Source organism: Tauraco erythrolophus, chromosome 26 (genome assembly GCF_009769465.1).
Source record: "Tauraco erythrolophus isolate bTauEry1 chromosome 26, bTauEry1.pri, whole genome shotgun sequence".
NCBI classification, from domain to species: Eukaryota; Metazoa; Chordata; class Aves; order Musophagiformes; family Musophagidae; genus Tauraco; species Tauraco erythrolophus.
Genome location: NC_141490.1, coordinates 6,163,868 through 6,190,064, shown reverse-complemented (window position 1 = coordinate 6,190,064; position 26,197 = coordinate 6,163,868). Strand labels below are relative to the sequence as shown.

General features: G+C 42.9%; 1 protein-coding gene across 1 annotated transcript in view; it reads left to right on the top strand.

The window, feature by feature from the left end:
• Window positions 1-6,716: 6,716 nt before the first annotated feature.
• Window positions 6,717-26,197, top strand: part of BARX2 (BARX homeobox 2) — a 34,098-nt gene continuing 14,617 nt past the window's right edge. Inside the window, exon 1 of the mRNA XM_086627043.1 lies at window positions 6,717-6,903. Coding sequence (XP_086483169.1) covers window positions 6,717-6,903 — 187 coding nt within the window. The remainder of the gene's footprint in view (window positions 6,904-26,197) is intronic.

Below are 26,197 nucleotides of genomic sequence, written 5' to 3'. Positions count from 1 at the left end.
AGATCGGTGCTTGATGGCATCAATAACTCCCTCTGGGCTTCTTGCAGGCTTAGATAGTGGCAGATTGTCAAAATTACTTAACGTCCTGGAACACCACCCATTCCAGTATGAATAGGCTTCTTGTGTACAACTCACATGATCATGGTGTTTTCTGGTGTCTCTATGGAGACTGGAGACATTCTTCTGGTCTATTGGTTTGTGATCTTTTTTCTTCTCTGCTTTCAGGTAAATTGTCTTGTAGGAAAAAAAAAGAAAACAAACAGATATAATCCTTGTGAATAATGAATAAAGCATCAGTTACAGAACACCAAAGCATCCTGGCCCTTTTATAGAAGAAGCTGGAAATATTTTGATTTTTTTCCTTATTTAATACTCTACCATTCAGCTTGGCATAGATATAGCAAGTCTTGTGCAAAAAAAAACAATTGGCCTTAGGCAAAGCTGGATGAAGTAGTGAGCGTTCGCTGTGGATCCTCATCCAAATTATGCTGGAGTATGGACTGAAGAGTGAAGCAGTGTTAGATTTGGAAAGCTTTCCATGCTAAAAATTAGGGGAGCTTTTTTAAGATGTTCCAATCTCAAACACTTTCATTCTTATGAGATCAGATGTTTCCCCTTACGGTTGGCTCTAGTCCCTCTAGGAGAGTGGGTTAAATCAAATTTTTGTTACCTTGGCCATATTAAAATAGGTGTCTTGGTTTTCACTGGCATCCTGGAGAGGACAGCAATGTGGATAGGATGATGAAGAGGCAGTTTTGTGGTGTGGAGCTCCCTGGAGAAATGGATGCATGAGGAAAACACTATTGTCCTATGAATAGGACAATTAGTAGGGGACCAGGCACATCTGTCTTGCCCAGACTGGACCCTCAGGTGTTGTGCTTTGGGCAGCAGCAGAAACAGTTGCCTTCTGTGATGTTCTCCAGGACTTTTTTTCTTCCTCAGCAGTGGGCCTGTCCGTGGCCAGTATGATCTGCTACCTCTGCTCCACAGCAAGTCCTATTGTTGTTTTGCTGCTCAGGATGACACAAATGCTCCTTTGCATTCCTGGTTGCTGCTCCCAAACTCCTTAGCCCTAGTTTACAAGTCCGGATTCTAGCCTCTTAGCTACAGCATGAAAAAACAAATCCCCACTTGCTGAAAGATGGCATATGTTTCTTGGCATGAACTCGGGTGGTATCTATACAACACCCAGAAAATCAGAGCCACCCCGTAAATATCTCTCTAAATGCCTTCAGTTCTGCCAGTGAGTCTGTCACAGGCTTCATAATGATTTATTCTGTCCGGTTTGGTGCGTTCTTTGGTGCCCTGTGCGGTGGCAAGGCAACACCCCCGGTGAGCTCATGGAAACCGCTCCAACCACCCCCGCCAACGGAAGGGATCTGGTTTGATTTTGGTGGCAATAGAGCCTCGGAAAGCAGAAGCTGCTCAGGTGTTGTGCATCCGGCAAAGAGCTAACTGGAAAAATAGCAAGGCACTGTGTCTCAGCCCCCAGTGCTGTTGTGGGGAAAAAATGAGGTCACAGGAGGAAAAGAGTGGGATTTAGATTATGCTCTCCACCTGGAGAATGTGTGATGCTGAGCAAGGTCTGGCGTCTGTCCCGAGGGTTAACAGACAGAGCCTCTGCATGTAGATCTGCAACCATATCCGTGTGCCCTTTCCACGAGACTTCACAATCTGTGGGATGAGTTCTTTCTGGCCTGTGCGTTCTGAGCCTGCTACCAGCACTGATAAAAACAATATTTAGCTGTAGTAGTTCTTTACAGTACAGCATCTGAACTAATTTTGGGACTAGTCACTGGCTTTACTCATGTGGTAAGTACCACCATACTCTTTCCAGATGATTCAAAGCTGGATCTAAGCAAGGGAGACTAGGCTTAGGGCTTGTGGCAGAGCAACGAAGGTGTCCCAATTGATAGTTTGGCTTTCAGTATGATTTTTTTTGAAGAAAGTAACTCAAGGCTTGATTTATTCTGACCACATCAAGGGGGCTGCTTTGTAGAGTTGCTGCCATAAGCCTGGTCCATCCATTAAGGGACAAAACCTGCTAGAGGAGCTGGGGCTGGTTTGGCCCACACCAGTGCTGCAGCATCACGGTGGGGTGGGGGAACAGGAGAATGTGTCTTGCTCAGAGTGAGGTCTGTTGGCACTGAAAGAGGCTGCAGGCAGAAGGTGACAGGAGAAGTAATGTAATTGAGGATTGGAGACAGACTTGCTAGCTTTGGGAGCTGGGAAAAAAATTCCAATGAAACTGCTGGACTTGGAGCAGTCCTATTCTGCAGTCACTTAGGTCAGGAGTAACACTTGCTTTTAAAGATGGTGGTATTGTCTCACCATCTGCAAAGGGGCCAAGGTGGAGTTCAGAGTCAACAGACACTTGGGTTTCTCTTCCACCCTCTGATGGGATCCTGCTTTTACAGAGGCCTTCCAGGGGATGGGGGAGAGATGGACCCTGCTCAGAGGTGTCTGGCTGTCTCTCTTCCCAAAAAAAAAAAAATTTGTCAAGGGAACATAGAGGACTAAAGGGCTTATTGGGTTTACCTTATGTGAGCACGTGTGGGGAGATTTTACACTCTTCCTCTTACTTCCTATTCCTGGGCAATGCCATATTCTCTAGTGTCAGCCAGATACTAGAAACTCACTTTATTTATGTGAGATGGATGCTGAGATCTTTTGCTCAAAGGGACTTCCATGCATGGAGTCCTTTCATGATGAGAGGACAAAGCCTCTGCATTCCCTTGAGCAAAACAAGGGAATTCCAAATTGTGCCTCCCTCTTTCTAGCCACACATTTGATTTTTCTATTCTGGATCAGTTATCAAGCCCAGTATCAAAATGAAAAAGACTTACACTTAAGAGTGTTGCTGTTTAGCAGGATGGGTTATGTCTGTATATATCTATTTTCAAAAGTGGTTGGATTTCGCTAGAAAAAGGACTTTCTTAGTGATTAAACAAGGTAATATCAGGGGCTTGCAGAAGGTATCTTTTCCCTCTTGATCATTAAAAAGGAATTCAGAACAAGAACCAATGCCCTTTAAGGCTTTGACACTTTTTTTGACAGAACGGACAGAAAAAAATAGGGGTTTTGCATTTTAATTTCTTTAAATGTGAAAACTAGTGAGCTGAGAACCCACTAGACAGAATTCCTGTCCTTAGGCAAACGATCCCAGTGTGCTAGGCAATGTAAAAGTACAGAAGCAAGTAATCACAATCAATTAACTCTACCCTGAGCAGAGCCAGGTACTTGGGTACTACCTAAATAACAAATTTAGTAATACAGCAGCAGCTTAATTCCTACAGCCTTAATCACCATCTCACAATAATGTTTGTGCTGGGACTAAACAAGTCTACTCTAAGGTACTTAATCATTTTCCTGAGGTGTGCACAGCACTGGTGGGGCTTCAGTACTGCAGGAAAAGTGCCTGGTAGCACAAATTGTCTCCAAATTAAAACAGATTTGCTCCAGAAACGGTAGTTTGGAAGGTCTCCTACTGTATCTTTTCTGACTGAAGGTGATTGCCCTCCTGCAGGATCTACTTTCAGTTCTCTGGTGGAAGGCTGAACTCCCTGCTCTTCATCATTAACAACCCGTTGCTGACCGACAAGCTCAGAGCAGTGCTATTTTCCTCCTCTCTGCTGATACTGGTTTTACACACAAAAAAAACCAACTGCTTTGGTCAGTGAATTGCAGGATCGTGGCCCTTGGGTTAATTCCCCCTTCTCTCTTGGAAAAGGACTTGTGCAGAAATCCTGGTGACTCGCAGTCGCGCTGCCGTGTGTGGGGTGCAGGTGCTGGGCTCATGCACAAACTGCAGCAAGTCTTCTGCCCTCCAAACCTTTCCTAACGTGCCTCTTGCTTCCCACCCCGTTTCTCAACCGCTACAGAAACCTTGGGGAGAAGGACTTATCCGCAAAGCTGTTCTACATGGGAAGAGTACTGGGGGCTCCAACAGCTGCTCGGGGTTTGAGTCCCCTTGGCAGATGTTTGCTATTCCAGCCACTTCATTAATTTTGGAAACAAAACCCCTGATTATTCCTGACCAAAGCACCCCCGTTTTGATTGACAGCCCGTGTGTGTTTCATACAGCATAACTCACCGTATTGCTCTGGGCACTTTATTTTTTAGAAAAAAAAATCATTAATAAAAGAAAGTTTCTAGAGACAAGTCAGGGTATGCTAATCCTACCTGCCAGTTCATCTCCCTGGGCTCCAGTGAGGGCACTGGTGTTTCTGGAGCACGAGCAGAGGTGCTGGCCCCACATCTCTGGATATCCAGCCCTTCAGATGTGAGAAAGAAACATTTGAAGACAAGCGGAGACCCTTGTCTCGCGGTCAGTTGTGTGCGAGTTACGTGAGCCGACCGTTTTCTTCCCCTCTTGATTTCTGGGCTGGATCCAGTGGGGCTCATGGAAGACTCCTTGTTTAGGAAACGTTCCTCTGCTGTGTCTTGTCAGGTTTTGCAAAACCAGTAAATGCAAAATGGATTTGGAGCGGGGGTAGGGGGGCTGCAGCTACTGCCCAGACACCGAGGAAACGCGGTGGAGCAAAACGCCCTTTGCTGCTGCTCCAGGATTTTAATCAGTAGCTTGCTCGGGATGTTGCTTCAGAAATGTTCTTTGCAATAATTATCAGCAAGCAGCGATCGCTTAAGTCAATGTTACTGGTAATTATTTTGTTTTCTTGAACAACAAAAAATAAAAGAAGCAAAGAAAGTATTTCTTTATATTCCTAAAATGTTTTATGTCTGAACTAAGAAGTTACTCCTGAAGCTACATTCATAATGAAGTCAGCAAATCTCTTTAAATATTTGTAATTTGTTTAGCAACAGTTTCAGTAATTTAAAAATAGTTATATTATCGGGGTGAAAAAAGTCTTTCAACTCTTTAGTGGTGGTTGTCGTTTAGTTAAATTCCTGTTTGGAAGATCGGGTTAGTTTCTCAAAATAACAAGAAGTAAACCCATTTCTAACCAAGTTATATTAAATGACAATGCAATGCCAACGGCTCAATGAGCAAAACGCTTTGTTTTATCTTTGTTTTAATATCATTTGCTGTGCCGTGTTTTTTTTTTTAAAACCACCTAATGAGTTTTTAAGAAAAAAGTTCAAAAAATATTAAAAAATATTATATTTCCTTGCATCTGCCTTCCAGTTTTGACAACGTGTGGACAATACGTCTTTTTTTTTTTTTGGGGGGGCTCTCCAAATCTGCAAATGTATCTTGGAAGTTTAAAGCCAGATGATACTCGTAATTGAAAAAGAAATAGTGCTTTTACAAAAGAGATTAAAGATAGTTTCTAGCTTTTTGAGAGCTTTAAAAAATGTAGATCAATAAAACGAAAGACGCTCAAATAGTTCATGAGCGTTTGAGATGTTTCCTTCTGCAAAAACAGATTCCATTTTCTAATAATAAAAGAAGAACTTGCTGCCCTTTGGGTCCCCAAAGCATGAAAATGAAACAGTGGCTGATAACATTTTGCAGATTATACTTCAATCCTTGTCTGCAGCCTGCAAATAAGTTCTGCTGGGGGGTGGCACATCTCCGCGATCAGCTTTTCTCTACCCCTGTGAAGTCTGCGGCCACAGGCAGTTGTGACCTGCTGTGGTTTGTGGAGAACCACGCAGCAACCGGTGGAAATCGGGAGGGCTCCTGGTACGCCTTCCCCTGACCAAGGTGTCCCGGTGGTTCCCGTGCTAAACCACGCCGGCTCCAAACGGGGTGTGGTGTCATTTCTCAGCAGGCTGAAATTCCCGTTTGGGAAGAAATTGGGGGAACTGCCGTAGAGGCCACAGAGCAGAGGAATAAAACTCCGGGCTCAGCCTGCGAATAAAAAGATCTTTGGGAGAGCACAGAAATCTCAGCACCTCATGCGCTGCCGGTGGGGTCTGTCCTCGGCTCACAGCTCATCTTTGCAAAAATCCAGCTGAGATAAGCAGGGATCCTCCAGTAAATCATCTCGGGCTGCAAAAGCAGCCCTGAGGACCGAGTAACACCGCTGTGGAGAAGGCAGCCTTTGCTTCAGCAAAGCACCTATAAATAGGAATTTTTTTTTCCCTGCCGCTCTCCAGCACTTTGTGACTGGGGAATATAGGTTTCTCCAGCACTTTGCAACTGGGGAATATAGATTTCTCCAGCACTTTGCAACTGGGGAATATCAGAATATATGTGTCCATCAGAGAAAGCTTCAGGGGAAGAGGAGCTCTCCCACTGCCAGCCCGTGTGTGCAGGATGTGCGCTTTTAATTTTTTAAACTAATTACAGGCTGGGGGAGAGAGAAGAAAGAGAGAGAAATAAAAAAAAAAAAAAAAAGCGCCAGCCTCAATCTGGAGCCTTTCCCAAAAAAAAAAAAAAAAAGGAGAAAGAAAGAAAGACACACACCCCAGGATCTTAAAATAGAGAGCAGGGAGGGGAGAGGAGCGGCGGGATCCTCCCAGCCCGGCGCTGGGCAGCGATGGTGCTCGGCGGGGAGCAGCGGGCGCGCTGATTGACAGCCGGAGCGTCCTAAAAAGGCCGCGGAGAGATGCTTATCGGCAGCGTTATATAGCGGGGGAGCCGGGCGCTGCCGAGCGCAGGGAGAGGAAAGGAAAGGAGAGGAGCGGAGCAGCGCGGAGAGGAGCGGAACAGCGCGGAGGCGGCGGCGGCGGGGGCCGATGCGCGGCCGGCCGCGGCTCTGGCAGCCCCGCGCAGCCCCGCGGCCCCGGGGCCGGCGGGCGGCCCCGCCATGCTGTGCCCGCCGCAGGCACGGCTCGCCGCGCCCGGCCGAGCCAAGGCAGGCAGGAGGCGCTACAAGACTTTCATGATCGACGAGATCCTTTCCAAGGAGACCTGCGATTACTTCGAGAAACTTTCCCTCTATTCCGTCTGTCCGTCGCTCTTGGTCCGGCCAAAACCGCTGCATTCCTGCGCCGGTAAGGCTGCTTCCCCGGCGGGGTGGCTCTCCCGAGGGAAACGGGAGCGGAGCTCACCCCCGCCAGGGGCTCGGAGGATGCTTCGGGGCGGGGAGTTGGGGCGCGAAGGCAGCGTGTGCCAGCCGAGCTTCCCTCACCTCCGTGGGGCGAGCGGACCCCTCTGTGTCCTGCTCCTCTGAAGCGACGGAGGCTCCTCCAAACCCAGTCCCTGCTGGGAACCCCAGTTTTCCCGCCTCATCCCCACCGGCAGGGTTGGCATTCGCTCCCGTTCCCTGCCTTTTCCAGGGAAGAGGGGAGATGTCAGTTAATAAACCTGCAAGGGTCACGTCGGTAATCTCAGCGTGCGGTGGTGGGATTCAGCTGTAGTCTTCCTCGGGGTATTCATAAATAAATAACTGCCACCAAGGATAAGGAGTTAACAGGAGCACAGGTCCTTCAGAAAGCGACCTCGGCCCTGCGCTCGTTGAAACTGTTGGTGGGTTTTTAATTGCCATCTGTGGAACTGCAAAGAAATTAATAGAAAAAGAGAAAAACTGCTGTCGAGACACGGTATTTTCTACCCAAACCCTCTCTTCCTCTGAAAGAAGTTAGGCTGCTTCTAACAGAGAAGACGAGAAAATGCTTCTAATGATTTAGCAGACGTAGGTACCACAAATAAATACCCACAAATGGATATCTGTCCTGGGCAGGTTGCGCTGATTTTAATGCAAAAAACGAGCAATTGGGTCTTGACCGTGGGCATTATTAAACTTCACAAACAGATTCATGTCGTGAGCTTTTAAGAGTGAAAATATCATTCTTATAATGTATTCCGGATTTTAAAAAAGAAAAAAAAAATCCTACTTTTTTTCTGGTGAATTAGGCAGTTTTCCTGATTTATATCCATCCCATAAGGCCACAATTCCAATGGTGACGCCTAATGTCTTAAGAGAATCAAACGCTGAAACTGAAACTTAAAAGTACATTCTTCAAAAAATCCTAACTATTGAAAAACATTTGTAAAGGACTAATTCCCAGTAAAATAATACATATTTCAAGGTAATGAAATTCTGTTTTCCCTTTCTTTTTCCTGAGAATGTTCATTTTGCATTTATATTAAGTTGTGCTTAAAAATTCAAAGCTCAGGTTTGGTGCTTTGGTTTGGTTTTAAGGCTCAGCTGAATACCAGTAAAAAGGAGCTTTTTGGGTCTTAGTGGAGCTGTGCTAACATAAAACTTGCTGTTCGGTTACCTAAGAGCTCGACAAATAGAGTAAACCCTTAGCCCAAGCGTAAGTCTTCCTCCAACCTTAATATTTATGTTGTGAATACTAATAATTAAGGATCCAGACGTGATTAAGAGGCCGGATCAGAATGAAGACCCACGATGACCAACTTTTTGCGGGAGGTTACACACGTAGCGTGATCCTCACTCAACGTTTATTTCTTCCGATCGATTTGCGCGTGACGTTCCTCGCCTTCTCCCAGCAATCGCTGGCGTGTTTTTAGACAAGAAGAGCTGGTTGTTAATGGAGATATTGCTGACGAGGGAATTTTTCAGAGCCGATCCCTCACTGCTGCGTAGACAGTGAAATTCAGCGCTGGGCCAAAATAGGTATGAAAGTCCCAAATGGTTTCAGTGTGTGGCAGTTCTATCTCCTTCTATCTTTCTATCTCCTTTTGTACAGAGATTTCTATCTCCTTCTGTACAGAAGGAGGAAGCATTAGAAAAGAAAAGTCTCTTTAGCACCCAAAAGGAATTAACCTGAGTGTTTACCAACATCTAGAAGCATTAATTAATTTGAATGTCACGTTTAGGCTAAGGGATCCTTAGCGATTTTGATGGGTGGGGTGTTTCCCAACAGCTGTTTTGAGTCTCACCACCCCCATGGGATAAAAAGAGAGAATTTTTTTTTTTAAATAGGTAGTTCTCTGTCAAGTATAGCAATCATTGTCTTTGGAAGACTAATATATATATTCATTAAATAATCGTTAATAATCCTCAAATGATTCAGCAGTGGATTTGGAGTGATACTAGTGTGACTCTTGTGGTTACTGTTCAATTAAAGCCTTATTTCTCTTTGTGCCTGGGATCTTTCGTGAGTTTGCCCTCAAGACTGTGTTTCTAGCCCAAGCTCTGGCCTGTCCCTGTGTCAGGGGGGATTGTGAATATCTGCTTCTAATGGAAAAAGCTTTATGGAGTTGCAGTGCTTGAGAAGTGAAGTATGGAGAGAGATTTGCTTGTGGAATTAAAACCTTAAAAGAAACTTCTCCAAAAGTCCACGCTTCCAAATTGTAAGCCTTCTGAGGTTTATAGAGACAATTGAAGTCTTGTATGTATTAGGTAATGGCAATTTTTTTTTTTTATTATGAAAGAGAGGAAATTCTGTCATTGTCTAAGAAATGGACGATACCACAAAAGATAACTAAATATGAAAGAATTTGAAAAATACCCAACAGGAATCTGTTTGGAAAGAAAAACAAACCTCAAACCAAACCAAACAAAACAAACAAAAAAAAAACCACTTGGGGACTGAAGACTGCAGAAAAACAGCACCATGGCATTTAACTCACTGCCTGCATTTCCTTTGTCTCTCGAGTTAATCGGGAAGGGAATGAGAACTTAGTCACTTTGCAGCCTAGAAGAAATGAATTTTCATCTAAATCACAGAAATTTACCTTACCAGTATAGTCAGAGCTGGAACTGGGGAGTGTTTGAATCAGTAACGAGCGATTAGTTGCTTCAGCTGAACTTCTTTTCAGCAGCACAGCTTTGCCTCAAATTTTGTAGGCGTTTTCATAGGCCAAAAATTTAATAGTTCTTTCATCTCGGGTGAAGTCAGAGAAGTCTGATATGCCTTTGTAATTTATTTGGAGCTGAAAGACACAAGATGTTGTAGTTGTGCAGCGTGTGTGTTTAACAACCTCCTTTGTCAAGAGAAAAAAAAACCCTTGGTAACTAAATGGAAAATATTTTTAACTTTGGCTATGATCAAACGCTGAATATTTAAGCATGTGCAGCTGAATTGGGACAAAATAAAATTATGAAGCAGAGGGGGTGGAGGGTGGAAGGAGTGGTGAGGACTTTTCTTATGCCTCGTGAAGGCGAAGACTGACATTTTAATTGTCAGGAGCGTTCAGGAGGTCTAATGGGACGCTCACTGATCTCACTGGGGAGATTCCCGTTGCGAAGAGCTTGGAACGAGCCCCAACCGAAATTTTTCTTCGGAAAGAAAAACGCAATTCCCTGTGAAAGGGATCCATCATTAGCTTAAAATTTGGTGTATGAACATGTGTTGTGCTGTTTATTGAGCCAAATAAACAAGGCTGTACTCAAAATCATTCTGTAATGAAATTCCAGCCCAGGTTCAGAGCCGTTACGGTTTAAACAAAATATATATTTAAACAGAAGTATTTTCAGGTGGTGGTTAATACCTCTTTGATTTATGACTTTTCGGATTGTGATGACTTAGTCAAAACACTATTTATTTTGTTTCATGATATTCATGTTTTTATTGGCTTTTCATATTATGTCATAGCTAATTAATTTGTATAAGTAATGATTGCAGTGTTAGGGCATACTGTGCTTGGTTTGATATAGTGATTTCTGAAGGCTGCTTTTTGACTGAATGGAGTCCTATGGAAACCATTTTTCAAATTGTCTTTGTATCATTTTCCAATTTTACATTTAAAAATATTTGTAGGTGTCTATACCGATTCAGATTTGATTCCTGGATTTTTAAAAATCTTGGTTTAGCGATACATTCGAAATCCAAACGCCACGATAAAGGGTCAAAGGACATTGCCAGTGTGTGATGTTATGAGGTCAAGCTGGAAATATTTCATATTTATCAAAGTAACTAAAATTGCTTGAAAAATAAATGCCACGGGTGGTCATGGCTGAGGTGCGGAGGAAAGTTGCGTGCTATCCTGGTGGTTGTTGATAGTGGAATTCATGACATTGTGTATTGGTAATGGACAATATTGTCCTTTCTAAACTATCCTGATTATATTAAGATGGTTGAGTTCAGAAGAATCGCATTGCCTCTTTTGAGAGAGAGCTTTTTGTGAGTTTTCAGTTTATTTTAGCAAAGTTTGTAGTGCAAATTATTTGTTGTCTGTTCTGTGTGTTCACTTCTACCTGGACCTGTTCTGGACCTCATCAAAATACCTTGAATTTGAAATTGTCGTAGTGATTTATCTCTTAAATTCCAATGAGCATCAGTGTAATTTATTTCCATTTTACACTGAGGTTTTTGTTTGTACGTATCTGAGGTAGGACTGCGCTCCGCTCTCGTTTATCTGCCGCAGTAGCTCTACTAGAAGAATGCCTTACATGAACGTAGTTTTACAGGCACAGTGATGCCTCTCATCGGTGTGGTTTTACTTGTCTTCTGAGAGAATTAGCTACTTTGGTATCAGATATGGACATCTGTGGAAGGGGAGTTGTGCTCAAGGGGATCGTACTGCTCTATGTACATTTAAAAGTGATGCAATTTCTGGAAGTGGACATAACCTTCATTTTCTCAGCTTGTTTACTACTTATTGAACATTTATTAGTCTGTGGACCAAGTTGCCTTTAAAGACCACTAATAATTGCGATTTCCTTCCTTGAAATTATGATTTTGGATTTTTAAGTTGGAGTTAGGTTTTTTTTAGAGAAGGAGAATAAGACCTTGTTCATATTTGTGCAATTGGGGATTTAATGTAAGTAGGTATCTAGTATAGAATTGTTCAAAACCCGAATTCTTCTTTTCCCGTTCTTTTGTCTGCTTTCTGTTGCTTTATCTTGGGATGAAATTTTGAACTGCTTATACCAAAGGTTTTTTTGTGCTGTCATTTCCTGGTATATTTGATATTTTCTGGATCCAACTAAGCGATACCTGCAGCCACTGGGGCTGGTGGGGAATCTTTGCTTGTGCGATAGTGTGAGCTTTGATATTCCCGGTCCTCAGTCACTCTTGTCAGCCTTTTTAGGAAACCATGGTGAGAACGTGGATTTATTGCATCTTAAAACAGCTCAGTTTATGTATGACCTTAGAATACGATTCCTTCTGATTCTGTTCAAAAAGGGCTTGATATGGGCAAGGTTTGAATTTGCTCTGGGAGTTTATGTAAAATTAGGATGGAAACCGTTTCTTTTACTCAAATGCTTGCTGAACCTTTTTCCTTTAAACGAAACGGATACTGTTACGGAGTTCCTAGGGGAAAGCAGGGCACTGTGGGAAAGGAAAAGGGAATCTGTGTAGTGTATGTCCCAACGTGGGGAAAAATGAGATGCCATCTGTTCAAAGCACGTTATCTGAAACACAACAGGTGGATTAATCCCGTTAAATAAAGCAAATACCAAGTTGTGGGTATACCTTCTACCAGGCTAACTTGGACCTGAGCGTGCCCAGCCTCCTGTGAGCCCCGCATCTTCAACTGGGGCTGAATTGCCATCCCCCAGTGCACTGCAGATGAGAGGGTTTGCTGTGGCATCCCGGTCATTAGTGCAAGGTGTTGGAATAATTTTGGTCTTGTGGTGCGTGAGGTTGGTGCTGAGGAGACCTAAATGTCTTAAATGTGCGCCTGCGGTGGTGGGAGCTGGGACTCGGTGACTCTGGAGGACCAGTAGAGACCTGTGTCCCAAAATGTATTTGTTGAGGGAAGCAGGCCAAAATTAAAACACTTGTTTATAGGGCAGCAGATTGTGATAGGTGCCAATTTAAATTGCAAAGCTCTAAGTGTCTCTGTGTGGAAATCTACATTGCTGCAATGATGATTGGTGCTTTTTTCTGATTATTTGTGCAAACTTCAGAAGAAAAAAAAACCTTCTGAAAACTGCCTATGTTTATTGGGTTTAGCTTACAAAAATCAATATAATTCTATAGTTTAATAGCAAAAAGTAAAGACAAAATGGCAAAGGAAATCTATTAATCCTGAAAAATACCAAGTGTTGCTTCTGCAGATGTCTCTGATCCAGGGAAGCTATATTCTTAATAAAAATAAGATAATGCAAAGATGACACTACTGCATCCAGATCCTTGAAGATGCAGTTGCATTTACACTGATGTCTTGAAGCGCTCCTCTGAGAACCTAGAAAAGTCAGAATTTACTGTCGGGACTGTGTCCCTGCTCCTGTAGCATGGTTTATTCAACTGCAACCTTGGAGAAGTCTTGAGTTTTCTAAAAACTCTCAGCCAAATAACTCCCTGTCTGTTTTAGCCCTGCAGGAAAAAGTCTGTAGCAATCGCGCTGAAGGCGAACTTCTCAGCCCAGGTGAAGTGGACAAACACTAGAGACTTTGAAAGTTCGTCTGTAACTGCTAAAAATTGGGCATGAAACTGAATTTTAAAGAGCTCGGTGTTTGTCAGGATGTCCGCCTCGGTTTTTACATGTTTTGATGTCTTCAGTAGAAAAAATAGTTCAGAAATGCCAAAAAGTGGCATGTGGGGGATAGTAACGGGCTGGCTAATAATAACTATCTACTCGGAGAGGAGTCTGTCAATTTTCTCTGTCAGATTATATCCAATATTAGAGGTGGTATTTCAGAAGCAAAGCCAGAGCAGAGTCTAAATTTGAAAACAGATCTCACTTAGACCGAGCAGGGAAAGCTGACTCGAAAGAAGTTGCGATGCTAGATAGTTAAAACTTTGGAATCAAGGCTCAGTTTTGCTGCCTGTATCTCAGCACAGTTAATAGTGAATAAAAGAAATTAATGAAAGGCAAAACTACATGGAGCAAAACAGAAAATCCCACCCCAGTGGTGGCAATAAAAGCTACTGTAGAAGGTAATCAGCACTGAGGTTGTGGTTAAGCATGAATAAGCGTTGCGGAGGAATGCTGTAATAGGAGGTATTAATGAATGTGGGATTCCACGGAGAAAATTGACACCTCCACCTTGTCTTCTAAAGCCTCACGGCTGGCACCGAAGCACAGTTGAAATCCATCTACCCACTGGTTTAGGTTTAAACGCCGTAGGTTTGTAAAGAGCCTGCTGACCTCAAGTTGGACACTGCTCCTGGAGACGGCGCAACCCAGACCAAGTGCCACAGCTCGCAAATTGTTGCCATGATTATTTTTATAACTTTTATTCAACTTGTTGCTGTAAAATGCAGGAAAAGGCAGACTTGTCTAAGTAGAATAAGCGTCCTCCCAGCATCGCTGCCTTCAGTACCAGCTGGGTCTGAGCACGGGCCAGAATCTTCACTGGGGAAGGTGGGGAAAGAGAAGTGACGCTGTTCTGAACCGAGTTGTGTGAAGCTCCAGGTCAACTTAGCAGGCTACGGGGAAGAGAGCAGAGCAGTAGCTAAGGAGACTTTTTGTTTTTTCTTCTTGTGTTGAGCATTACATTTATTTTCCAGCTAAGAGTAGGGCGAAGGACAACTCGCTCCGTCATAATCTTGGCGGTGTCGTTGGTCGGAGAGTTGATCCACCTTCAGAAAGGATTTAATGCTGATAGGAGTGTTGCAAGCAGGTTTGGAGGATTGAAACAAATCTCTGCCTTTCTGCCTTTAATTCGCTTCCGTGCCCTCAGTGCAAAGCGCAACTGCTAGGAGTCGTCAGAAAAATGGATGTTTTGGTTTATTGGTAGATAGAAGAAATAATAATCAATTGTCCGCTTCAGTTCAGAGCGAAGTAAAATGTTTTAGATTTATTTTGGCAAGTTAAAAGTTTAAAAAGTGGAGGGTGGAGGTGGAAATCAGATCAGAGGAAATACTTGATCTGGAATAAATACTGAAAACACCTTCTAAAGGCTGAAATGAAACCTTCTCACACTTTCCTTTTTTTTATGAGGGACATTTGGCTAAGCAATGAAGTTACTTCCTGTATTGCAAAATTGTCTCTTTTTTAATCTTTCTTTTTTGATGAAAGGAAGTTACAACCAAACGTTTTCAGTCGGTTCGATTTAAGAATTGCTGCAGCTGGACTGCAGAAGCCAGACCGCGTTAACACGAGCTTCGTTTGCTGGGAAAGAATCGTTCCTTGGGAAGCTTAGGGCCTGATTTGTGATTCCAGCTGTATTTGTGTAAGTCAAGACCAAGTCCGTAACAGAACAGGATCCCAAGATGGGATGGGAGCTCCCCGGCTGATGGGAACCGGGCAGTAGATGCCCAACGTGCACTTTTTCTCGACGGGGAGCTCAGATGAGATGGACCAAGCTATGTCTCCTGCCGAAAGGATCCTCTCTTTGCATTGCTCACGTTTCTCACTCTGCTAGGACGAGTTTTCCGTGCCGTGGTGTGTCCGATCGCTCCCACCACGGATTGCATGGGTGAGACGAATGTGAGACTTTCGGAGTAGGCTTAGCGGCAATAAATCGTGAGGTCATATTAATATTACCATCCAGGGAAATATTGGAGATGGATTTCTCCCCCGCTGGGGTTATCTGTTGTTTCTTGTGTTCCTAGCACTCTGGGAGAATCCAGCTGAGAGGCTTCTAGCCCTTGTGGAGTGATGTGAAATTCCTAAAGCTACGTTTTAATGACACTTTAAAAAATATATAGAGATTTGGTGTTAGGACGTGGCTAACACAGTAAATACTTAATATTTTCCATCTTCCACTCATGTAACTTTTGGTTTTGACTGATTCTTGGCGTCTTCTCCCTCATTTCTCTTGGCCAGAGCACAGCTCGGAAGAACACTGAGTTACCAGTTGCAGATATTTCGGACAGGTGTTCGGATACTCAGCGCTGAGACCCATTTAAGTAACTAAAGGGAAGGGTGAAGAACAACCTCTTGAAAATAATCCTCCGTCCTCCTGAACGTGGACCCCTGCGCTGGTATTCAAATCTCTTCCGGCTGCAGTTAGCACATCCCAGTGTTGTAAATGAAGTTATGTACTTGCAGCTTCTCACGTGTCCTCTGCACTTGTCCAGGCTCCCAGAAGGGACAAGTCCAGCAGGGTCTGAGTGATGCTGGTAGAACTTGTGCCATGAGGATGCTCAAGGTTTGATTCTGCTCTTAGCTCTCTGCTGAGAATTCAGGAGGGTGGTAGCGTTCTCGTGGTCGACGTCAGTTAGTTGTATAAATCTCGCTCTCTGAAGTGTGCCACATGGACAGGCAGTCCAACATCTCTTAATTTTAAACAAAACAACCCTAATTAATTTCCTTTTTTTTGACTGGTCTGTGCATACCTCTTCATAGGCAGCATTTCTGTAGACCATAAATATATATAGTTGAGGATAAAGAAATTACTTTCAGTAAAAACAGGAATTTTTCTAGAATATCCTGGCATATATGTCGAGTGGGAAAAGAGAGTCTGTTCCCTGTATAAGATCTTTGTAAAACTATGGTTTTGACAGTATTTATTTCCAGAATATTTGAGCGCTGTCTAAACACAAAACCTGAAAGAAGGCCACCCTTAATCAACAGCTCCCAGACAAAAATCTCCACTTCGTTTTTTCCTTCTTGTGTAAAAAAAAAAAAAAAAAAAAAAAAAAAAAAAAAAAAAAAAATCCCACTCACACTTTTTTTCCCCGAAGGATGGAGAAAAACAGTTTTCCAGAACTTCCTATATGAGAAAAATAAAATTCCCTTTGAAAATGTGATGACAGAAAATTTGCCAATATGTATGCTCTTTTTTCTCGGAGATTGGGAGCAACAACCTTACAATGACCTTACAATGTGTTTGGATGTGTGCATTCAGGTCTTGTCTTGTAAATTCTTTAACATGCCAGTGGGTTTTATTCATGTAGTTGGTTGACTGACTTCAACAGGACTACTCATGCGAAGAAGGATTTGCATTGGAAGCTTTTGTGTTTCCCCTGTAACTCAGATAATCTCGCTACTATTTTTAGGATTTTCTTCAAAATAAGAGAGTTTTCAAAGTAGCCATCGAGTCTTCTTTAAACATTTGGCTCACCAGTTGCCTTTGGATATTTCTACTAATGATTCTCTTGCAAGTTACGGGATAGTTAATGGCTAATTTTCCTGATGATGCATTCTTTTTAATTCTTTTGATTTTTTTTAACTGGGATTTCGCCATACAGAGATTGGATTTCATCGGAATCAAGATTTTAATAGCCACCTTCAGAACTAATGTTGAAGCAAGAACAGATCCCTATAACTCCGAACGTACTTTTGCCACATCTCCTTTACAGCTGCCTAGATTTATACATTAAAAACCAAACCCCTGGTTTGTAAGCACAGCAGGGTTGAAGCCATAATGAAAGCATCTCCTTTTCTTCTACGAGACAGAGAAACGTGTGTGATATATTCGTGGCTGCTTAAATAGCGTGTTCTGTGACTGATTAATCTGTTGTCTTTGAAGCAAAATTAGCCATGGTGGTGTTGTCTCATGGAAAATATCTACTTGCACACAGTACGTATCACATACGTGTAGTTGCATAACGTTACACGTCTTCAGGAAAGCCTAGTGCTTGGGCTTGCTTTGATCCGTGTGGCTCAAGGAGGAAAAATATAAAAAATCTCCCCGAAATAGAAAGTGAGTAATGTAATAATTGAAATAGAACAGTGAAAGTCTGAAGCAAATGGGGATTTTTTTTTTTTTTTGGCCACAAAAACATTTGCGTGAGTTTGCGAATGCGTTTCGCTTCTCCCTTCTGTCGGTTTTGTTCAAAACCTCCTCATGACAGCTTGCTAACAGTTAATTTTGTTCTCCCAGTGACTAAGTAGTGGAGGAGCTGATATTTGAAGTTTTCTGGAACAGGAGAGGACGGTACTAGGCAGTTTGGATCTCTGCTGGCTGCTCTTTGTTGTGCTCTTTTGCTTTCCTTAATTAAGCACGTTTGGTTCAGGTTGCTGGATAGGAGTGAAATTCTCCACTGAGGGACGGGGTGCCAGTGCCAGGAGTTCGGAGGGTCGGTTTCACCTCGTTGCGATAAATTACAGAGCAATCATAAACGACGAGAAGAAGTTTGATGAAGCGGGTGAGGAACAATTGATGGATTATTTTAGTGAAAATTACTTAAAGCCCAATCCAACTCCCACTGAAGTCAATTAAATCGTAGTTGGACCGGGGCCAACGTGAGTCAAACTCGATTATGCCTGAACTGTAAACGTTGAAAAGCGCGTTGTTATAAGGTGGTTTTAGCACTTAAATGACGTTAAAACAAAAAGTATTTATGAAATCCCAGACTGAGTGTTTTATTTGTACAGCTCGAATGAAGCCCTTTTTCTTGCAGCTGGGGGACGGAGACCTCTTCGACTGGTGCCGAAGCCCTGCAGCACCTGTCTGTTGTGAAGAGATGTCCCAGCAGTTGATGTGGTCGATGTATTTCTGTCCATCAGAGGCGAGCTGGCTGGCTGACAGCAAAGATGACTGAAAAGAGGTTGTAGAATTCCTGGGGTTGGTTCATTTAATTGCCAGGGTTCAGAGAGCTTCCTTGGGTAAACTGCTGGAATTTTTGCGTGAGCTAATCTCAAAACTGTAATGGTTACGGGTATTCACCTTTGTCTCAGCTGAACAAAGCACAGCATGCCAAACAGTATTTAAAAAGAAATAACCTACATGATAAAAAGATGGATTTATAAATACGTTCAAGTTTAACAACATATGGTGGTGTTTTCAGAAAATCAGGGAGGTTATATTTTAAATTGTGAATCACAAGCCTACTTTAAGACAACTTTTTTTTTTTTTTTTTACTAAATTCAGGATTAATTCTTTTTGTTCTGTCCTCAGAAATTTTCCTCACTGTCCCATTTCCAGCAGGGTGAAGGCACCTCCTGCTCTTTGGAGCAGCTCAAAGTTGGCAGGTGTAGGATTTCCTGGCTTGGGTTTGTCTGACAGGGTAACCTGTCCCAGGAGGCTTTAGCACCGCATCCTAAGTGCCATCCCTAAAGATCTGTCAAAAGCTGGGGACACGAGGAGCTGCGTATAAAAGAGGGAATAGCTGTTAACTGGGATCATTCCTCTCTCTCTGAGCGAACTAAATTCGTCTCCGCAGACAGACGATCTCCCGGTCAATGCCAAGCGCTGAAAGGACTTCTGCAGGGTTTGAAATTGCTCTGGTTTGGTTTCTGTCCTCGCAAGCAGCTGTGTTTAAAATGAAAGACAGGGCCTGATCCTTGTTTTAACTAAGGACACGACATCGCTCCGGCACCGTGGAAGGTCTTTGCGGTGGATGGAGATGCTGGACGTGTGCGGAGCAGTGAAAGGACCGAAAACGGGACATGGGTGGAAGTGGAAAGGATTGGTCTGAGTGCACACGCAGCTAGCGCAGGAGCGTTGGAGTGTCTTCAGAGCTGTTTAGCTGGCTAAACGTGCTTCATTTTCAGTCTGGCAAACTCAGTTTGGCAAATGATCTCCTTTTCTTTTGTGCTGTCACAGTTTTCGTGGCTGTTTGGCCTTTTTATTGTATCCTTTTCTGTTTTCCATGTGTCTCTATTAATAGCAGGATCAATTAATAGCTTCCATTAGCACTTTCTGAAGAGCTTGCAACTATGAAACAGAAATTTCTGTCCTTCAGAGAAGGGTAAAAGTGATACCCATGCAGCAGTGTTCAGCAGAAAAAAGGGACACAACCATGATCAACATCAGGGATAAAAAAGGGACACAAACATGATATATCAATAGGATTTCTGTGGCACATACTCAAATTAGGAAAAAATACTGCCTGTTTTCTTCCCCATCAGTAAACACAGACATTACCATGAAAGCAAATTGGACAACTCGATAGCTACAGTTGATGATCTGTGGCTTTAATGTTTGAAAAAACTGATCTCTGTGATCCATGCCTTATTTCTCCCTTCTCAATATTGGCACGATTAGTCACGTTACAACTCGTATAAATACATCAAAATCAGCTGACAGCCATTTGAAAACTGGGCACTGCTATTACCTATTCACCAGTAGTACAGCCTTGGTGTGGTTTGTTTGACTCACATCAACTCACCGGTGATTTTAACTTTGGTATTACCTTTCAAAAAGCAAACCCAGTGCGAATGGTTTTACCTGCTGATTGTATTTCTCTGAGTATACACCTGCAAAACCAAAGTGGTTGTTTACTACTTTCCTGTAGTAAATGACGAGATAAAAAATCCTTTTGGACAGCAAAGGATACTGAAAACACTTTCATTCGTCTTGATGGCAGCTTCAGTTGAAGCAAAACGTTTTCCTTTAGGGGAAATATCTAGGGAAAACTCCTGATATTTCTTAGGAAGCAGAGCTGGTGCTGAATTTCTGAGTACCTCTGCAAGGATTTGAACTTCTTGCTGATGATTTGCCAGGACATAGCCCACTTTTACCCTGAAACCAGCCATGTCTACAAGGTATTCGCTGAGTATTTCTTAAATACAAGGAAAGTTATGATGGAATAGCTGCTGCTGCCTAAAGCTGCTTTGTTAATTAACTGAAAAATCCATCCAGAAGAAACTGAAGTGTTCGTTTCCAGTACCTGGCATGTAGCTTTAGTGTGCCTTAAAATGTGGTGGACTCCTTTAATTCATCTTCTCAAAGTGTTTGTTTTCCCCAAAGCCAATCATGGGTCATTTGCCTCCCGTAATTGATACCGAGGTTGGAAATGTTTGTCCAGTTGATGACAAAGTCAATTTAAGTGTTTGAAAAGTTATTGCCTCTGGTTAAACTGGGGCCAGTTTGCACATTGTGAGAAAACTCAAATACATACCTCATCTAGTTTCTCTCCACAAGAATTTCGTCATTCGAATGTCTCACTTTTTACAACAATCGGTAAATAGTGAGGCTTATGTATTTTCAGCTCTAATTTAACCCTTTGCATGCTGCAGATTATGTCCAAATACTGCTTTTCTCCGTACCTCCTGCTTTCCCCTCCCATCCCCACTTCTCATTTACTCCTTGAAGTCAAAAGAAGCTTTGGGTGTGTAGAAAAAGAAAAGGAATTGCATCAGACTGCAAATATCTGAACATTTTCAGCTGAGCACTCGTTTTGCTGGCAGCCTGGGACATGCCGCTGTTAGGAACAGGGGTAACTGAATGGAGGTTTGTGATTTTTTTTTTTGCAGAGCCCATGGAATAGCTGAGATCTTTGCAGTGGACACTTGCTGGTTTGGCCGTTTCTACTTGACATTGTCTTTGACCCACCGTACAATGTGGAGCCAGTTGTATGCTCGTTGCATGCCTCGTCTTTCCCAGTAGTTAAGGGAAAGCGACGGTTCGTTACACGCTTGTGCAAAGCGTTGTAAAACACAAGAGAAGCCCCAAGTAATATGGTCTGGGGGGACTGTGTATGTTTAAGCGTGCTCTTCGTGGGGATTAATGAAGTACAAATAAAATCTGTGGGTTTTCCCTGCTAGAGAGAAGTCTGTGGGAAGGAAGAGACTTCCCTCCAAATCACGCTAAGATAGGTGTTAAGACAAAGCTGCGTTGATTACTTTGTAGGGGTTTCAACTCACTCCCTAGCAATTTTTATCCATCCTCTGACCCTTTACTGGACTTTTTTCCATTCTCTCCATGCCCCTTTAGATTTTTCGCTTTGCTCTTTCACTGTCTTCCTTTCCTTTCCTCCCCTTGAGCTCTTCCTTGCTGTCTCCCCCAAGCACAAACTGCATCTGATAATGTTTGAGTTCAAGTCGAACTTTCGAACCCGTGACGTCAAGTTGCTTTGGAATTAGGCAAAACCAGTTTGCCCATCCCTCGTCGTAAAAGGGTTAATCCTCTAAACTATTGAGAGACAAGGGCGGGGAATTATGAAAGGAGCCCCTGTTTTATAAGCATTTGTATTGCCAGTGCTTGAATACTCGTAATAAGTAGGTTGCTTCTGTGATTAATGACTGCGTTGTACATGCTGACGATGGATGATGTGTCTTATTGTAGAAGCCATTTATTTTTATTTGGGCAGTACTGGAAATTAGATGTTAATGTCTTGGTGGGAGTATGTTTTATTCTCAACAGTTTAATGAAAGGTGACCCACAAAGAGGAGAAAATAATTTAAACGATACCTTTGCTTTTCCCTCTTTGTAATGTGTGCAAAGACAACTCACCTGGATTTTTGTTTGAATATGGAATTTTTCTTTTTCGTCAGAGATTCAGATTTTGTTCCCTCTGAGTTGGAAAGGGGTAGAGATGTGTTGTCAGTCTGAAGGGGCAAGCTATTCAAATGCCTTAAATTCAGTCTGTCTTTGGTTTACTGATTTATTTTAAATAAAGGACTAAAATAATTTGAAATCTTCAGTTATTTTGAGCCAATTCTTGTATCAGATTGGAAGTTTCTGATTTTGCTTTAGTTTCAGTTGCGCTTTTATCTCCCACTGCATCATTTTGCATGTGTAAAGGGGATGGTGGTGGAGTGTTTGTGGTGGTCTACAGGCTAGAGGCCTGTATATAGCTATACAGGCTAGACATAGAAGAGAAGTAATCTTTTTATTAAACCAACTCTGTATCTGTATCTATATGCATTCAATGTTGCATCCATCTGACTTCAAGATCTTCGTTTCTATGGAATCACCTAATAAAGGCAGGAGGAAAAAGACTTTAAAAAGCTCTCTTGAATTGAAATAGGTTTTTTCCAATTAAGACAGTGAAATTGGTTGCAGCATCCAAGCAAGCCTTTCTAAAGCTCTGCATAAACTGAAGGCCTTGGATCTGGCTTCCCAGCAGATCTTCCAGGATGGAAAGAGAAATTTGTGGACAGATTATCTAACAATGTTCCAGGTGGGATATGGCCCCTGTTTCTAAGCTTAATGAAAACACTGGCAATGTAAAGAGTCCCCATGCTGTCTGCGGGGAGAGCATGGACATACCAAATCTAAGATGAGTTTCATCCCAGCAGTGGCACATAAAGGTAATGAGCCTGGTAATGATGATATTTGAGAAACACAAAAAAAAATTCCCTGCAGACTTATTTCTTTACATGACCATCAGGTCAAAATTGGCAGGCGCGGCTGATCTTTGCCAGAATATCTTTCCTGGTTTAGAAGAACTCTTTAAAAAAAAAAAAAAAAAGGCTAAAAAAAAAAAGTTATTTTGGTTTGAAAAACCACACGCTACATATGTGCCTGTTATTGGAGGAGTTCCTGTGGAAACCTTGCTGATTGCGCAGTAACAGGATACATGCGTTGCTTCCATATTAACATATTTATTAATGGCTCATTAAGGGGTTTCGTAACCATATGACACAAAAGAGAGCTCTCAATGCAGTCTATTAATGGGACATGTCTTCAGCAAGCTGTGAGATAATGTCGTAACACCACTGCTTCGGTTTGAGTGTTTACCAGACCACACGACAACCTCGTGTGGTCGATATTCTCCCCCCCTCCTTGCACCTGGGGAAAACAGAAGCCCAGTGAGATTCAGGGACTTGGCCGAGATTGTACGTTATGGCAATGGCAGGGTTGGAAACACTCTGCATCATGTCCTCTTTCCCCAAGAAAGTTCTAAGTGAACAGAACTTTGTTCTTTTGGTCTCTTATGAGGCAGATGAGAGTAAATAAAGTTGGTGGGAATGAGATAATATTCCCATCAGCCTGGAGTTGTTTCTAATGCTAGCGGGCACTGTAGACCCACGCACGTGTGAAGGGAAGAAAGGGCCGCATTGTTTTTTGAGTATTGACTTTTGTGATTGGTATTTAAATGAGATTGTTGAGTCATAGACATACCTGTGGAACACGGCGACGCTGCATTCCTCCCTGACAGGTGCCTCAGGAGAGCTGGAGGTAAATAGATGCGCTGATGAAAACCAGAGATGGGTGATAATCAAAGCTTTGACTCAAAGCCCTCCAAACCTTGGCGTGACGGAGGGTCTCCCATCTGGAGAGCGTTTCTAGAGGCATGTTTGTAGTTCTAGGTTGGAGCTGTCAGCAACAGGTGTCCTTCTAAAATTTCTGTCCATAATGGCATTAATTCACAATTAAAGCTAGCAGAAATTGAGCACTGTAGAAACCTAATTCAAATGCTCATGAGTAATTAGGGCCTATCTCCACCCTAAGTCTAATCTCTCTTTGTCTGGAGATGTGAAAACAGTGTCGTCTTGGCTGACTTCCAATCAGGACAGAAAAAGACCCAACACACTGATGTCTGACGTGAGTGAGGGCTTATATTCTTTGGAGATCGGGAGAGCTAGAGCTCACCAACTGGAATTTCTGGCTTATCCTTCTACCAGTGCTGTGGTACAGGCAGCCTGGTAGCTGAGACAACCTTGTCATCGCTTTTCTGACGTACAAGTGGTTGCATACCTCCAAAGTGCTTCACAACATGAAGATTGACATTTTTCTCATGGAACTACTTATTCTGGGTGTGTCCATTTTGAGACTGCCCGTTCTGGAGACGTTTTTCAGCTTGCTTTTTGAGATTAGATGAATTTCAATAGAAGTGAAACTTGTTTTGTGAATCAGCTGAGAAAAACCAAAGCATCACCCGCTCTGAAATGAATAGGCTGGGTCTCAGCTACTATAAATCAGACTGATTTTGATGTTGGGGGCTATGCAAGTAAGTACAGGCTGAAGATCTGCTGCAGATAGACCCTACACCAGGCTGGTCTGAGCTGTCATTTGGAGTCCTCTAGGTCTTTCTCCACTGAGCCATTGGCTATTTTGCTTGTTGCTTACCCCTGTTTCCCTGCTACAGAGCAACCCCACAGCTGCCTTCTCTGCTCTGCTCGTGTTTTTGTCCACCGGCTGTACTCTGCGTTGAAAAAACACGTGTAATGCCACAGTCTGACATGCTCTTTCCATGATGTCTGTAGTAGTGAATGCAGCTTTCCTTGTCCTCGCTCACTCCCAGGCCACAGGGCAGGCTAATGAAGTGCAGATGTTGAAGTGAGTGGAGTATCAGTTTGCCTGGAGACTGGGGGTGTAACCGATGGGAGCATCCCGCCTCCCCAACTCCGTGTTGGATTGTCACGGCTGCAGGTAGAGGCAGTGATGAAGCTGTGTGACTGAGAGTTCTTGCAACATCTTCAGCTCATGACTATCTTAATGTAACATAGACGGTCCTACAGAAGTCAAGGGAGCTGCTTTGGGAATGAAGTTGCCAGCACTGATTTTTAGCAATGTTGCAGAATAGTTTGCAATGAAAGGTTTTTATAAACTGGGAATAGAACTGTGTTCTTTTTCCCTGTCCACAAAGTGAAAGCTTAGCTGTCCTTGGTTCGTTCTGTTTGGGTTAAGATTCAATCCATGGGGAGGCATGCATGTGCTGTTATTTGATGTGAAGGGAATAAAAATAGCCATGCTCTGTGCTGGTGGAAGCTATGACATAGTCTTTGTCAGTTTATTCAACCAAGAAAATCAGGTTTGGAGGAAATCCTTATTCCAAAGTGCTTTAGATTCTGATAATAAGGTTTCAGCTTCCTGGAATAATACTGTGATGCGCGTTGTGGTTAGCTTTCTTCCCTTTATCTGTCTCTCCTCCTTACCCCAGCCACAAGAGCTGGGTTAAGATCGCTGATCTAATTGGCAAACACAAAGGATAGACAGGCTGTGAACAAAACCTGCTCGTGTATCATTTGCATCCTTCTAAATTGCATTGTTTGTGCAGCTGTTCAGCCAAATCGTCCACAGAGTTTATTTTTGTCTATAGAGGAAACAGAGATGAGTTTTCTCTCTGTTTGGGCAGATGTAAGATCGAAGAATCGTATATGCAGCTCAGAGAGACCAACCTTTCTGCTAAATGTGTCCTGCTGGGGACAAGATTATTAATAAAGCAACCCTTGAGATGCCAAGCCACAATTATAAGAGGCAAAGACTTTGCCAAGATGTCAGGTCTCTTTCAAGTTAAACACTGGTACTTGCTCAAGTCCCCCGTTCATTTCAGCGTGGAGGAAAAGACGGGGGGGTCTGCATGTTTTAAACACTCAGACCAACTATTCTCCCAAGAAGAAAAAAGCATTTTCAAAAAGATCCATCAGGCAAAATTTACGCAGTCTGGTGTTTAGAAACAATTGGACTCTTCCCACGTGTCACTCACCAGAGTGTTTTAGAGGCTGGAAGCAGGAAGAGGTAGTGATATTTATGGCAAGTTTTTTGCTGGAGCTCGCACAAGGGTGAGCTTGAGAAACCTGAAGAGTGCTTTTGTGTGCACAGCTAGTCAGCTGTCCAAGGCGAGTGTTTGCTTATGGATGTTGTGATAATAATTAACAGAGCAGGAAGTAAAGGACCGATTGATTTGTGCATGCGTGGCATTATGCATTTGAACTTGGACAGAAACCATGAAATCCTGAGAGGAGGCAGATTTATTTATCAAATGTGTAAGGATATAAGAATGGTCATAATGTGTCAGTCCAAAGTCCATATAGACTCATATCTTGGACGGTGGCCAGTAAGAGGTACTTAGGGAGCAGTATAAAGAACGGAACGTGACTTATCCTTCCATTAAACTGTACCCTCTCAGCTCTGATGATCTGTTTCCAGATCTAAGTCCAAATTTTGCTCTTTGACCGGTGACACCATCTCGACAG